Source organism: Conger conger, chromosome 6, assembly GCF_963514075.1.
Source record: "Conger conger chromosome 6, fConCon1.1, whole genome shotgun sequence".
NCBI classification, from domain to species: Eukaryota; Metazoa; Chordata; class Actinopteri; order Anguilliformes; family Congridae; genus Conger; species Conger conger.
The window spans coordinates 28,557,100-28,572,168 of record NC_083765.1 but is presented as its reverse complement, the minus strand read 5'-3'; the positions used below and the strand labels follow the sequence as shown (position 1 = coordinate 28,572,168).

General features: G+C 41.7%; 1 protein-coding gene across 2 annotated transcripts in view; it reads left to right on the top strand.

The window, feature by feature from the left end:
• galntl6 (polypeptide N-acetylgalactosaminyltransferase like 6) overlaps positions 1–15,069 on the top strand; it is a 134,581-nt gene that overhangs the window by 105,198 nt on the left and 14,314 nt on the right. For both annotated transcript variants that reach the window (XM_061246497.1, XM_061246495.1), the window contains exons 6-7: positions 6,287–6,472; positions 8,544–8,727. In XM_061246497.1, coding sequence (XP_061102481.1) covers positions 6,287–6,472; positions 8,544–8,727 — 370 coding nt within the window. The remainder of the gene's footprint in view (positions 1–6,286; positions 6,473–8,543; positions 8,728–15,069) is intronic.

The window sequence follows — 15,069 nt, the reverse complement described above, 5'->3', positions numbered from 1 at the left end:
TAAGATTAAATAATTGAATAAATGTGATGTGTATGTACACTAATGTATCATCGAAAATGTAGTGTGCTGTGGAAATGTACAATTTCTGTAACTTGTATGTTTGAACACCCCCGCTTCCTCATTGGATGGTCCTATCAAGTGTTAATATATTACATGTTTTGATTATTTATTCTTTTGAATATTTAATGGGTTTTACTCATTTTGATTCCGTGATAAAAGCCCTTGAGGTTTAGTATCTCAGTCTTAAGGGGATCATTTCAGCAGCAGTGTTTGAAATGCATGGTAAAATATTGTGTTATATTTGGCCACCCACCAGTGAACAGTATACAGCAACAGAAAATTTGTAATGTTTGCTGTTCAGCACTTCAACCGTTAATATATTCATCTATTCATCCAACAATTAATCCATTTACTGGTGAGTACACTTACTGATATGAATTTTTTTTTTTTGTTCTACTTAATTGCAGATGTGTGCCGATTAAAATGTGGCAAATACACACTACTGTTACCTTCTGAAACACAAATTATTTTTACTGAGACAAAGTACTTTTTTTAATGGATTTTAATGGATTTTTAGCAAATAGCAGCTTCATTTGATGTGCGTCTGATGGGGGTGATTCTGACTTAAAAAGGTACATAATTTACCAGGAAAGTCTCCTCCTTTAACTGTCAGACCGGTGCCTGGAATGAATATTTTAAATGCGCAGTAATTTTGGCAAAATTACCCACAAAGTGCTCCTCTCTTTATGTCTGTTCATCTTGAGCAATCTTCCCATCCATCAGTTTCAGTGTGTGATGAGTGTGGACTGTGAGCTATAATCTTGCTAGTGAGGGTCGTCTGGGAAAAACAGCCACTGAATGAGCATTCCAAATCACTTATTTTGAGGGCGTGGTGCACAGTGTGTCAAAGCACTCAAAAGCAAAATGTAAAAAAGGCCATGTTCATTCACTCATTAGAACTCATTAACATGGTGTGTAAATACATTCATTAACTGAGCTGGAGTCTCTGTGGGCTGTATTTAATGGACTGTTCTTAAACCCCCTATATGCACGTAACTGTCTAGTGAAAAACAGGCCCAAATCACACAGAGATGTACTCTCTAAAATAAGAATAGACCCACACATCAAACATGCTGTATGCCTGAAAGGAAAAAGTCAAAAGCCAGAATACATTCTCAAAAATAAAGTGACAGTGGAGGTAAATTTTTTAGTTTTCCAAGCAAAAAAGGTACAAAGAAATATTGCTGGCTACAATTTTGTGTAGCTTATAGGGTACCGCCCTAGCGCCACGCTTTTGTACCTTTTTAGGCACTTGTCGTACCTCTATTTCTGAGAGTGTATGAAAGTACAATGGAATTCTCATGGAATAGGGCTCCATAATTTCAATAACACAGTTGGCATTCCCCACTCGGCCCTGGCTATAACCTTCTGAAAACGGTGCTCAGGGTTTTATTTCCGTTTGATCTCGAGTCCTTCACAGGGGCTTCAATGGCCCAAGCTTTTATGAAGGTCTGTGTTCACACTCAAATCCCCTCCCCCTGTAGAACTCTGTGTGACCTTCAGTGACCTCTTCCATAAACACACGTCCAGAGACTAAACACAGGATATGGGATCTGATCAACCTCTCTGCTCCAGTTCCTGTCTAACATCACAATCATCAACATCACAATTAGCCATGAACCCACAGTGAGCCTGTATATACAAGCACACAGACGCTCTATTATTTACACATCCTATTCATTAGGTGGGAGGCAAGCAGACTACAATAATGAATGCTGCCAAACCAGGTTCTGCTCTGAATGAATGAATGAAAGAAACACACAGGATAATATCATCTTCATTTCATTTTCTATCCCCTGAGCAGCAGTCCCTTCAAAAAATACTCTTCTATAATTTCAAGATTGTAGTTGACAATAAATACACCATGCTAATTATTTCAAGTGATTATAGATATTAATCTTTTTTTATTCCCCATTCTGTTTCTCAAATATCAGTTTCCTTCATCAGTTACCTATTTTCTAGGCCCTCACTGTAACTATGAGAAAAATATATCTGTGAAAATGTCTATGGTTTCTACAGCAGCTGTTTAGACACTGTTCTCTAGATGGAGTGTTATGCCCAGCACTTTGATTCAAGGAGAATAACTACAAAGTGTGTGTGTGAGTGCGTTCGTGTGTGTGTGTGAGTGCATGTGTGTGTGTGCATGTGTGTGTGCATGTGAGTGTGTATGTGTGTGTGTGTGCATGTGTTTGTGAGTGCGTGTGTGTGTGTGAATGTGTGTGTGCCTGTTTGCGTGTATGTGTGTAAGTGCGTGTGAGTGTGTGTGTGAGCATGTGTGCACATGTGCGTGTGTGTGTATGTGTGTGTGCGCGCGCCTGTGCATTTGTGTGTATGTGTCTGTGCGCATGTGCTGTGTTTGTCTGCTGTTTCTCTTTTGGGAAGCGTTTGTCACTGTGTATTGACAGAGCAGCCAGCACAGGTTGCAGAGGTGACTGTCATTCTGTCCCACCTGTCACACACTCTCTACCCCTCCCCCGCCAAACCGCAGGCAGACAGAGTCCCACCCGGCAGAGTCTGCCTACTCCTGCTCCTTCTCCTGCTCCCGCCCCTGCCCCTGCCCCTGCTCCTCCTGCTCCTGCCCCTTCTCCTGCCCCTGCTCCTCCTGCTCCTGCCCCTTCTCCTGCCCCTGCCCCTGCTCCTCCTGCTCCTGCCCCTTCTCCTGCCCCTGCTCCTCCTGCTCCTGCCCCTTCTCCTGCCCCTGCTCCTCCTGCTCCTGCCCCTTCTCCTGCCCCTGCCGCTGCTCCTCCTGCCCCTGCTCCTCATGCTCCTGCCCCTTCTCCTGCCCCTGCCCCTGCTCCTCCTGCCCCTGCTCCTGTTCCTGCTCTGCGTTACGCTCCAAAAAGCTCCCTGCAGGGTCAACTCTTGATAGCACTCTACAAAGAGCGTTTAATCCAGCCCCGGCCTTTAAAATAGCATTGCCGCTGACATTTAGCAGCACGTCAGCCATTTTATTAGCGCTGCTTATTTTATTATTTATTTTCAAATGGTAAATGCGCTATTAAAAGGTGTCATGCTAAAAAAAGGCATTATTTTCAGAGTAAAATATACCCAACTTGTTTACAAGGAGCTGCTTCTGTTTCACAGAATGAATAAATGTGAAAGGACTAGGGCTGCATTAAACTTGATTAATGATAATCTCACCAATGCAACTCGGAGGAAGTGAAAATCTTTTTATATAGCATTATTCTTTCAATTATTCTGTTGTCAGGCATGTGCAGAGGTAGGGCCCAACTGTGGCTTGAGCACCTGGCCCTTTGCCCTGTTAGTCCTGAAGTGCCCTTTTGGCCACAGTGATTTCATTTATTTATTTATTTATTCATTTATTTAAATGGCAGTATAACCTTTTAATACTATGAATCAATGCAGTACCCACTTGCCAATGATATATGAAATTGTATCACACTCAATAGGTATATTGTTTAAAAAGTAATAACAGTAATATCCAGAAGCTGGTTTTAATGATGTGCGAGTTGCATCCTCCCTTTCTTGGACTCATCGTTGTGTAGAGGCCTGTTCTTCCACCTTCTCTTCTTCTCTCCTTCTGCTTCACATGCTTGGATGGTTTATTATGTAAATGCATTTCCCTTATTTAGCATTCCAGGTTTCCCTAACAAGGACACACATTTCTCCTGGCATTTGCAGTCCTGTGGTTTTCACTGATCATCACTCTTCCCATGGATGCAGATGTGGGACTTCTAGCATTAGGAATGCATAGTCTGTACAGCTGGTGTGCATCCTTGTACAAAGGATCCCAAATTGTCTCTTGAGAGCATAGAGATAGGTTGGTAGACTCCCTAGTTTCCTGAACTGTAGTGTACGTTTTGTTGCAAACTATAGATGACTTCACATAAGGATTCCTTCAAACGTAGAAATCAAGTCTTCATACATAACACTAACAAATACTGGTGCCATTCCAAAGTGGGAGGGAAAAATGAGGGCACGAAAATGTGTTAGATTTTTTTATATTTGATTTTCATCATCTGTGCCTGTACAAATAGGCCTGCTGTTTCATAGAGCTTTCATGGGAGCTTGTTTCAAACCCAATTTTTCAATAATTCACTCATTGTGCATTCACATCAGTTTTATTCCACACAATAGTCTCCTCTTGCCCATTCATTTTGATCATGCAAAACTGTTAGTGTTGCCAAGACACAATTATCACTTTTTAATAGCTCTCACAGTGGTAGTGTGGGGGCATATGTGGCCCACTGTTCTTGGAACTCGATGGAGGAAACATTTCAGTCAATGTCTTCAAAAAAAAACTATGATATTTTAGGCTGTTTTCCCACTGCATTAAAAATGGATCCACTGAACCATTCCATTTTTTACCAAAGCACTTTAATTAAGAATTAATGGATTATACATAGCAGAAATCGATAGGCATACAGACGTTGATCTTTGATCTAATATTGTGTATTAAGGATAAAATGCAGATATCTGTATCACTCAGATAAAGTCTTTATTTGGGTAAAAGACTCTACTGAGTGACCATACCTCAGCCTTTATGGTGGCATGGGAATGATCTTCTGACTTGGAAAATGGCTCAGAGACTTTTCCCAGGAGACATCAAAGTTGGGAATAAGGCCATAGTTTATCACAGGCTGCCATGGCAGTCAGAGGAATATAAAACCTGGCTTCTCCATAACTGTTTATTTGTCACTTCTCGCCTGCCTCTGCAGTGCCTGCCACTTGGCTGGCATGCTTCATACGTGTGATTTATAGCCTCATTTAATCAAGCGTATGGAGGGTGTTGTGATATAGATCTCCCTCCATCTGAAATTCCACTTGGGCTATTTCCAGTTTTCACTGTGGCACTGAACACTTTCGCTAACGGCTATGATAGACATTCTACAAAGACCTTTCACTGAGGGCTGAGTTGGACATTATACTATTGCTGGAACACAGAGCACATTCTCTAAGGGTTATGTTTTATTCTCTCCTTCCTGGGACCCAGAGCACATCTCTAAGGGTTGTGTTTTACTCTCTCTGGGACACAGAGCACATCTCTAAGGGTTGTGGTTTACTCTCTCTGGGGCACAGAGCACATCTCTAAGGGTTGTGTTTTACTCTCTCTGGGACACAGAGCACATCTCTAAGGGTTGTGGTTTACTCTCTCTGGGGCACAGAGCGCATTCTCTAAGGGTTGTGTTTTACTCTCCCCTCTCTGGGACACATAATGTGAGTGCATCCTGTTTTGTAGTCTCTGGGTGAACAGTTCTGCCCAGGCAAACACAGGCCCTGCTCTGGGACGCAGCAGGAAGGCCATGATGGCACACTGGTGTTTCATTTTGTTAATCTCTGAATTTTTTCACTGAAGACCCTGCTATGGAAATGTGTCTCTTTACTATTCTAACAAGGGCACTTTGCTGCGGTCTGTAAGTGGCACTGAAAGCAGTTATCAGAATGTAAAACACAAAAGTGCATGCTTCTAAGCCTTAATCACATGTATTCTATGCATAATGTCACAGACATGGTTTTGGTCTGTCTTTGAACAGACTTTCCCCTCCAGGGATTTCCGTAGACCAGAGTGGCTTCAGCATTTTGATCAGCAGTAATACCGGCTGCCCACTCTTAGTGTAGGGTAGTGCATGAGGGTTGAGCAGTGGCAGCATCTGTAGGAGAGAGATAGCACACACTCAGATATCCATGATTGTATCCTGTCCTTTTACAACAATAACACCAACAAAACATTTTAAACTCTTACAGGTTTTAGATTGAACAAATCATTATTTTCAGATATGCATTTGGATCCTATTTAAATCAAACTGCATATTTTACCAAGTCATCTGGAAGGGAAGTCAAACACATAGAATTTTTTTCATTAAAGCTAGGCAGAAAATGTAATGGAAGTGATGTCATATGGTTTTCCATTAAGTGACAGAAGGCTGTGGATTTCCATATACTACAAGCACTGAAATGGAGGAAAGGAATGGATGAGAGGCCGGTGTATGTGACTGGAGACCACATGATTAGGTACGACTGTCAGTGTGAGTGCACCTTGTGACAATGCTGCTGAGACTCCATTAAGATTAAAACCAGTCCCTAATTAATTTAATCTGTGGGGATTACTGTAGGCTACACGGAAAGGAAAATCTTTGAGGATTGACCATCCATAAATTCTCCTGACTGCGTGTCACAGTTGGGCTTCTCGGCAGAGAGAAAGGTGACTCTTGTAGATATGGAAAAGGTGTAGAACATTGTTTTTGCTTGTGCATCTCATTTGCAGAACACCTGAGAGACCGGCTAGAGGGGTACATGGCACGGTTTCCGAAGGTGAGGATCGTCCGGACCAAAAAGAGGGAGGGGCTTATCCGCACCCGCTTGCTGGGAGCCACTGTCGCCAAGGGAGATGTTTTAACCTTCCTGGATTCCCACTGCGAAGCCAACGTGAACTGGCTGCCACCTCTACTCGGTAAGCAAGAACCATTACCACCTTCCACACCAAGGGGGGAAAATGTCAACACCTTTCTCTACTCCGCCACTGTCGCCATGGTTACACATTGACTCAATGCACACCTTGCTTTCATTTCTGACACATCACTTGATGTTATCTATTGTACTAAGGAAGGAATCCATTGTGTTCTAAAGGCCCAACCACACACAGCCTATTACTGTTTCAGAAGTTCTTGGACGGGGACGTGTTGTTTAATTTTCTGGATTTGTCTAGTAGTCCTTACGCATGAGGCGCTGGGGTCACACGTTAAATTAGGTTTGGGAGACCCCAGCAGTGAGCTCTGCTCGTGGTACACCCTCACTCACGCTAAAGCTCAGCAGGCAATCAGGGAATGAGCTGTGTTAACTCCTCTCCTCCACAGCTTTGACACATGAGAAGAGATAAGAGAACACGCTTTCAGTTTTCATTAAAGATGATCTATTCGGAACATACAGTGCATTTTGTACTCTACATCACTGGCTTTGATAAGCTCAAAGCAAGATATATGGTTTCAAAATGCATATGGAGTGAAACAAAAGTAATATAGAATCCTAGTAGTAGTATAAGCACTGTAGTCAGAAATAAAAACCAATACCTGTCACATTAGCATTAGTAGTCCACTGGATTGCCCTGTGAGCACCGTATTTGTGACTCATTAGAAAGTATGTTTATTTAAATGCCGTGCTCTGTGCAAAGCCTGGGCTCTAGACGTACACTCTTATTCAGGTTTCTTTGGCATTTTAATTACATAGTGACTGTTTGTTTAAGATGTGACAGACCTGGCAAGTCTGTCATGATGATTCTGCACTGGGCTGCTTAGCAGCAGGATGTGAAGTCAGAGAAACAGAAAGACTGCGTTCTGCCCCAGTGGGCCCATCAGACGTTTATTTGAGAGGCCTGAGGCCAAACAAACCGCTGAATGAATTCCACTGGCTCGCACAGGTGGAGCTGTGCTTGGTCTGAGGCCTGGTGAGGGCTGCTGCCGAAATCCATAGGGATCCTGTTTTTTATGTTTTTAAGTAACTCTAAAATACCCAATGAATGGGAATGTGTGTTTGTGTGTGTTTGTGTGTGTTCGTTTATCTGAGTTTGTGCATGTGTTTTTGATTTCTGGAGAAAGGAGCATTGGGGGTTGTATATGCTGACTGGCTATGATGAAAACCTACACCTACTCATGTACAGAATTGTTCTTAATGGTCTGCAGTGTGCATAATGACTCCCTTCTCGTCAGGTGCTTAGCTACCTGGTTAAAACAAGCATCGCCTTGCACAGACTCACCGTCCCTCGTTAATGCAGGCACAGTAACACTGGCAGCATTGCTGTGTTGTGGCCCCATTAGACCAGTCTTGAGACGCCCCAACAAAGAGTATTTCTGTTCCTTTCTTCCCACTTTATTACCACACTTTCTTCTGCACCAGAAGTGAGTTATTCAATGGTATGTTAATAAATGTGTGTCTCATTGGAGGCCTTCCTTTGGAGATATTGGAGGCGCCGCAGATGGAGCTAGTGTCGCTAGAGACAGAGACAGATCTGGGGCAGCTTAGTGACGCTGAGCGGCAGAGGCGTAAACGGGCCGGAGCTTGGCCGCCGGCCCCCGCGGACCAAACCTACTTTTCATTTGCTCCCATAATTGTTTCTAATCGCTGACCAGCTGTGCGCGGTCCCATTTCAGGCAGCTGCTTGTCTGTCGTTTGGCGGGTAGTCATAGGCGTGGGCAGGGGAGGCTGGCAGAGACTTCAGCCACCACGACTTGACCGTGACATTGACGTAACCTCCCTTCTTTCCCAGAAACCCCCCAGAAATAGAAGACACTCTATTGATTGAAAATATATTGCAATCTAACGTAGCATTTTTCTGTTGCATTGCAGCACAAATATTTTCATGGTGTATTGTCACTTTTGGCAATGTACAGTATATATTTTGAAAATACACTGTTGCGAGATAAACGTATCGTTATATTTAAAATCTAAACATTTACAGTGTATAGTATTGTATTCCATTGTGAAAGGGGTGTCATTCTTATACCTCTTCCTGCTATGTTGTCCGACAGACCAGATCGCGCAGAACCCCCGCACCATCGTGTGCCCGATGATCGACGTCATCGACCATAACCACTTCGGGTACGAGGCCCAGGCTGGGGATGCCATGCGGGGCGCCTTCGACTGGGAGATGTACTACAAACGCATCCCCATACCCCCCGAAATGCAGGGCGCGGACCCCAGCGAGCCCTACGAGTGAGTGTACCCCAACGAGAATCTCTCCCTCCTCATTTTGTTTTCTCATTGCTTATGTCATCTTTATTTCATCATTTTTACATTCTTGAGAAAACATTATTTTGAGCTGCACTAAAGCAACTCCCCTGACTGGAATTTCAATAAGGTATTGAAGTTGGATTTCAACGTCTATTCTCAAAACTGTAAATACTGTAAATAAATAAAAAATACACCGGTACACAGTAAAATGTTCATTTTTAATTTGACTTAAAACTAATTTAAAGTCCAAATGGGATCAGAATGGACTATACAGAGAAATTACAGTGCGCAATAAAAAACATAATAACACGATCAATAAAAGATTATACAGGAGACCTATTGGAGTAGTTTTTGTTCGTTAAGTTTAAGAGTGGATAAAAACAGTCATTTTATATTTAAAATATCTGGAAGGAACCTGTGTATTAATGTACCGTATATACTGTGAGGGTTTCAACATTATTGGCTCAGGGACCCAATGGAATCTGGAAGTTGCTTTTTAACATTTGCTTTTTACTCTGGACTTTCAAAGTATCATAGTTAACATTAAAGAGTGTACACGTGTTGTGTGTTTAGAGATGCTCTTCTGCATGCCACTGTTGTAATGTGCGGTTATTTGCATTGCTGTCACCTTCCTGTCAGCTTTGACCAGTCTGGCCCTTCTCCTCTGACCTCTCTCATTAACACGCCGTTTCTGCACACAGAACTGCTGCTCACTGGATGTTTTTTGCTTTATGCACCATTCTCTGCTAACTCTAGGAACTGATGTTTGTGAAGATCCTAGGAGATCAGCTCAGCAGTTTCTGAGATACTCAAACCACCCTGTCTGGCATCAACAATCATTCCATGGTCAAAGTCACTTAGATCACATTTCTTCCCCATTTGCTCTGAACCTCTTCACCATGTCTGCATGCTTTTATGCATTTAGTTGCTGCCACATGATTGACTGATTAAGTATTTGCATTATCAAGCTGGTGTACAGGTCTACCTAATAAAGTGGTCACTGAGTGTATAGCAGCTTGTTACTTTTCTAGAAGGGATAAGGTGCAGCTGATGATAGATTAAGCTTCTCGTACTCTCTCCTCTCAACCTGCTTATGTTGTTATACAAAATTCCAGGATGTTTAATGGTTTATGAACATGTTGTATCCATTTGATAAACTACTGGTAAGCATTTTGTTGCTTAAGCATTTACATTGTTTGACAAAAAATTTTATTTACCAAAGTTTGTTAATGGTAGAACTCAAATTAATATTAATATGCTAGTCCTGTGATTTCATACTGAAAAATTGGAAAATCAATACCCATTTACTACCAGCCCAATATGAGTTTGCTGACTACTAATAAGTAATGCTTTATTAATAAGTAGCAGCACGCTCATTAACCGTTCCAACAGTATTAATAGGTGCACATAATAATGTGTAAAAAAGATTTGCATAAAAAGTTAAGGGACAGCATTAAATTATCCACAGGAGTTCATAGAATGAGAAAGGCTTTCCACCTCCATCTGGCTTTATCTGTTGCTGAAACTACAGCTTTTTGGCATAATAACCCCAGGATGCTTTTCAGCCATTTTGCACCAGATGTTAAACTGAAACTACAGTAGAAATGAAATACAATTTAAATGTGTTCAAATTGGTGAATTTTTGAGGATGTATTGGGAATGTTTAAAGCAAAGTACCCGTCTTGAATTGACATTACCGGCCAGATGCACATTTCCTGGCCGAAACTAAAGTGCATTTGAGGCCTCTTAAACTCTTAAACACACACACACACATGCACACACACACAGCATATATACACTCAGTGAGCACTTAATTAGGTATTTATTAGACTTCTGTTTTTAGACTTCTACTGCTGTAGCCTATCTGTTAGAGTTATGATGTATTGTGTGTTCAGAGATGCTCTTCTGAATACCACTGTTGTAATGTGTGTGCAATTATATGCGTTATCTTCCTACCTTTGACCTGCTTTGACCAGCCATTCTCCTCTGATGTCTCTCATCAACAAGACATTTCTGCCTGCAGAACTGGATTTTTCTTTTTTTGCATCATTCTTTGCAAACTCTTAGAGACTAGTGTGCGTGAGAATCCCAACAGTTTCTGAGATACTCAAAGCCACCAACAATCATTCCATAGTCAAAGTCACTTAGATCACAGTCATTTCTTCCTCATTCTGATGGTTGATGTGAACATTAACCGAAGCTGCTGACCAATATCTACATGATTGTATGCATTGCACTGCTGCCACACAATTGGCTGATTAAATGATCACATGAATAAGTAGGTGTAATAAAGTTCCTAATAAAGTGCTCGGTGAGTGTATATTTGACTATTGCCTTGGCTAAGAGTTAATGGCCAAATTACCTTCCAGTTCTGTTCTTCAGATGTATCAAACATTGTGACCATGCCCATGTCTTCATCTGCGCAGTGTCAGCCTATATCACATTCATTAAAGAATAATAAGTAAGTTGTGTATATTTTGTATATTTCCGTGCAATACTATACAATACTATACTGTACAATATCTTATTTATATACAGTTTTAGAAATAGTACATGGAAAATGTGGAAGTAGTGGAAGTAGTTGAAGAATCGTACTTGCTATCATGTTCAAAATGCCGCTGTGCAAATCTGTACAAAGGGTAACTGGAATCAACCGATCCCGTGATGATATGGGTTGAGAAAGCTGGTACGCAAGAACACAACTGTCACACAAGCGCATTCTCATCGTACTATAGATAACTAATTTAGAGTTACAGGACTTCCTCATTGATTTTGCATGCAGACAAGAGCAAAACAGCTTTTTCTGCTTTCTGTCTGATCACATTCAATTCATGTACATGGGACAGCTTCAGTTGAAGGCTGGAACCTTTTGTGCTGGTTCAAACAGTGACAGCATTTTTCTGCATTGGGAAAAAGGGCACTTCACAAGTCAATAGCCTAGAGAAAATTGTATTCTTCACACTCCATAACAGCAAGCGCAATTCCGGAAGGTATTATTCGCATCAGCTGCGCCTCCGCACAGGATTACAGATAATTATACGGTACATGAGAATTTAGAGGGCCAAGAGGCTCAGGTTTCCTCAGAATTAGCCTCTAGTAAATGATATTAAGAGCACTGATAGAATGCACATGTTGTCCACATTGCATCCATTAAACAGTCATGAGCATCTGTACCCCTAACTGGTGTAAGACTACTGGTGAATGGCGAATGGCACATTGGTTGTTCTATGGCCACAGTCCATTGGTCTTATTGACAACATCCTGTGTGTGAGTGTGTGCCTGTGTGTATGTGTGTGTGCCTGTGTGTGTGCCAGAGTATTCTGCCACTGGTTCTGCTTGATCCCACAGGTTTGATTTGACTGGAATCGGAGCATGTTACTATTAGCCATCTGTAGGATTTGGAGTGCTGACAAAGCAGCGCTTGGCCTGATATCAGGAGCGTGGCTTTATCAGCCAGTTTTACCCTTTAGGAGTAATTCCTGGCAGGCACAGAGATTAGATTCTGCTTGCCCGAGACCTCAGCACACAGCTCTGACCGCGGTGTGAATCTCCATAAAAACATCCCTGGCACACGCTGAGACAAGGAGTGCACATCAGGCAAAGTTAAGCTGACATTCCTCACTAGGGGAAATGTAAGGGGCTAGCGTGCAGTTGTCACAAATGTGATCGAAAATGGAAAATGACTGCTCGGCCAATTTGACGATTTACCTTTTCATTTTTTTAAACAGGCAGAGAAGCGAAACGGTTTAGATTTTTTCTCACACTGTCGGATATGGAACCGGAACAGACTGAATCAAATGCCTCATCAAAATGTTGCCTAATGAAAATCATGGTAAAAGCCATCAGTGCTGAAAAATTATTCACAGCATTTTAAAATGGCCATATAATGTCTGCCACACCACCTGCCAGCATTGTCATACGTGGAGCAGGTGGAGAAAAATATGCTTAATATAGATCTTACTGACAGTTACAAGATGAGAGGGGCTAGTCTATTTCATTTGAATCTATGCTCATTTGTGAAATAGCTGTCCTGGAGGGAGACTGATCTTTTTCACAATCCATCGTCTAATGAAATTGAGACGATGTGGGTTAAGGAGGAGCATGGTGTATAACCGCACCTTTCATCAGAAATCTATATATGGGCAGCCTGTAGCCTTGTGCTTAAGGTACATGACTGGAACCTGGAAGGTTGCTGGCTTAGTCCCTGGTGTAACCACAATAGATCAGTGCTGCTGTTGTGCCCTTGAGCAAGGGCCCTGAACCCCACATTGCTCCAGGGGGGATTGTCCCCTGCATAGTCAACTGTAAGTCACTTAGGATAGAAGTGTCAGCTTAATAACAAATTAGTATTAAATTGGTCCCTAACATTTTTGAGTTTATGTCGCCACCTATTGGTCAGACCAGCAAATTTTAAACCCGGTCACATGCTAGGATGAGTCAGGGAACAGAATGCACCTGATCTAGTTTGTCTCTAGCCCTGCATTTGCACAGAAAATGGCATTAACATATTAACATGCCACACTACACTGGAATTACTTATATTTGCTTTCAATACCGATGAGGGATGAGCTAATTCTTCAAATTAATATGTCCCAAGTACCTTCCATGTCCAGAAATGTCCATAATCAGGAATTACTCTTGTTGCATGGGTATTTAGCCAAATATGATAAATTACATTATAAAGTGCAGCCTAATGCATAATCCATTTAACCATTTTTTGTGCCAACGTAGGCACAAACATTAACAATGATTCCATAAATGTATAATGCAAATGGTTCTCAACTCAAATCCCACTAATCGAACTGTGCCAGTGAATTTATCTGTTTATATTGCACTCTTCTGCATTTCTAAAAGACGAATAGCCCAGTATAGCCCAGTTAATATGCACATTTAAAACAAAGCTTCACCCCATTAACAGCCACGTGTTCTTGCTACATGACACCTGACTCCAACAAGTACACAAACAGGTATGCTACAGTGTGAAAAAGTGACTTAACCTTCAATTCATTCTGCACAGTTATTAAGCGAGAATATTAATGCATGTATTAATTGCTGTGGCTCAAATATTGAATTGGATATAAGCGATTTGGGCCAGTAATTGTAGACCCTACAGTATGTCGCAAAAACAAAGCAGAATTGCAGGCATTGTTTGGTATTGCAATGCCGTCCATTGGCTCTTCTCAGCACTAAAGCCGAGGGCTCCCGCAGGGGGGCTGGTGATTAATAGTGTTATGATAATATAAAGCAAAGAGACATTGTAGCCAAGCACCCTCGGTGGGCTGAATCGATGGGGGAGATGGGGCTGTTGGCAGGGCTGCTTCTCTGGCAGCAGGCCTGGAACACACTGGTTTCGGCCTTTGGCCTTATGTAATATTCTCCGCTGTAGCGCATTATGCAGCTAACCCACCCGGGTCCAAGTCAAACTAATTGATCCGCGTAACTCGCCATACATAAATCCTTTTCTCGGGAGGTCGACGCAGTTCAGCCATTTTGAGAAAAGGTTCAAAAGTTTAGGTAAGGAACAAAGAGATGCTGAATGGGTGATGGGGGCTATCTAAAATGAGGTTAAAAAGGAGCAACGTGTCCCTCCGTAACAATAATTTTGTGGTGTTTAACCCCTTAAGTATAACCCCTTTTCTTAACACAAGCTTTAAATACCCAGAATAAAATGGCTACTATTCTTGAACCCTTTTGAATACAGGCATAATCGTGGTGTCTTCTGAAAGGTAACCCTTTGGGGAATCAGAATTACTCACACTAATAAGTCAAAGTTACAGAAGCTCAAACACAGTGGAAGTGGAAGGTTTTTTTTTTATCACTGAAGAAATGTTCTGTTTTTGAATACAGATTATTATGGCGTTGCCTGGCACGCTTAGAAACACAATGGAGCCACAGCCAAAACACTGGACAAATCCCCTTTCGAATTTGATGACAATATCACCAAAATTGAGCTTTCATTCTGCATTGTTTTTCTATGCTTTGTCTTGGCAGTTTTCCAAAAAGGAAATTTGGAGACTCCAAAGGGACACATGGAAACTAAATGATATTATGACTCTCATGATGTGTAAAAATACTGCAATTTGCTTACTAAAGTATACAACACTTTTTATCCTGTAAAAATGTTTGCCTTTCCCCCTGCCTTTCATTCTCCCCCTCTCCTTGTACTCTCCTCAGATAGCACACAAGATTGTAAAAAATAAGTCAATAATCACAATAATAATATCTTGTATACTAATATATTCATTGAGGTCCATTGATTGAAGTTTTTGTAAAAAATACCAAACCCCCAGCAACAAGTCAATCACATTTCACAATTTCACATTC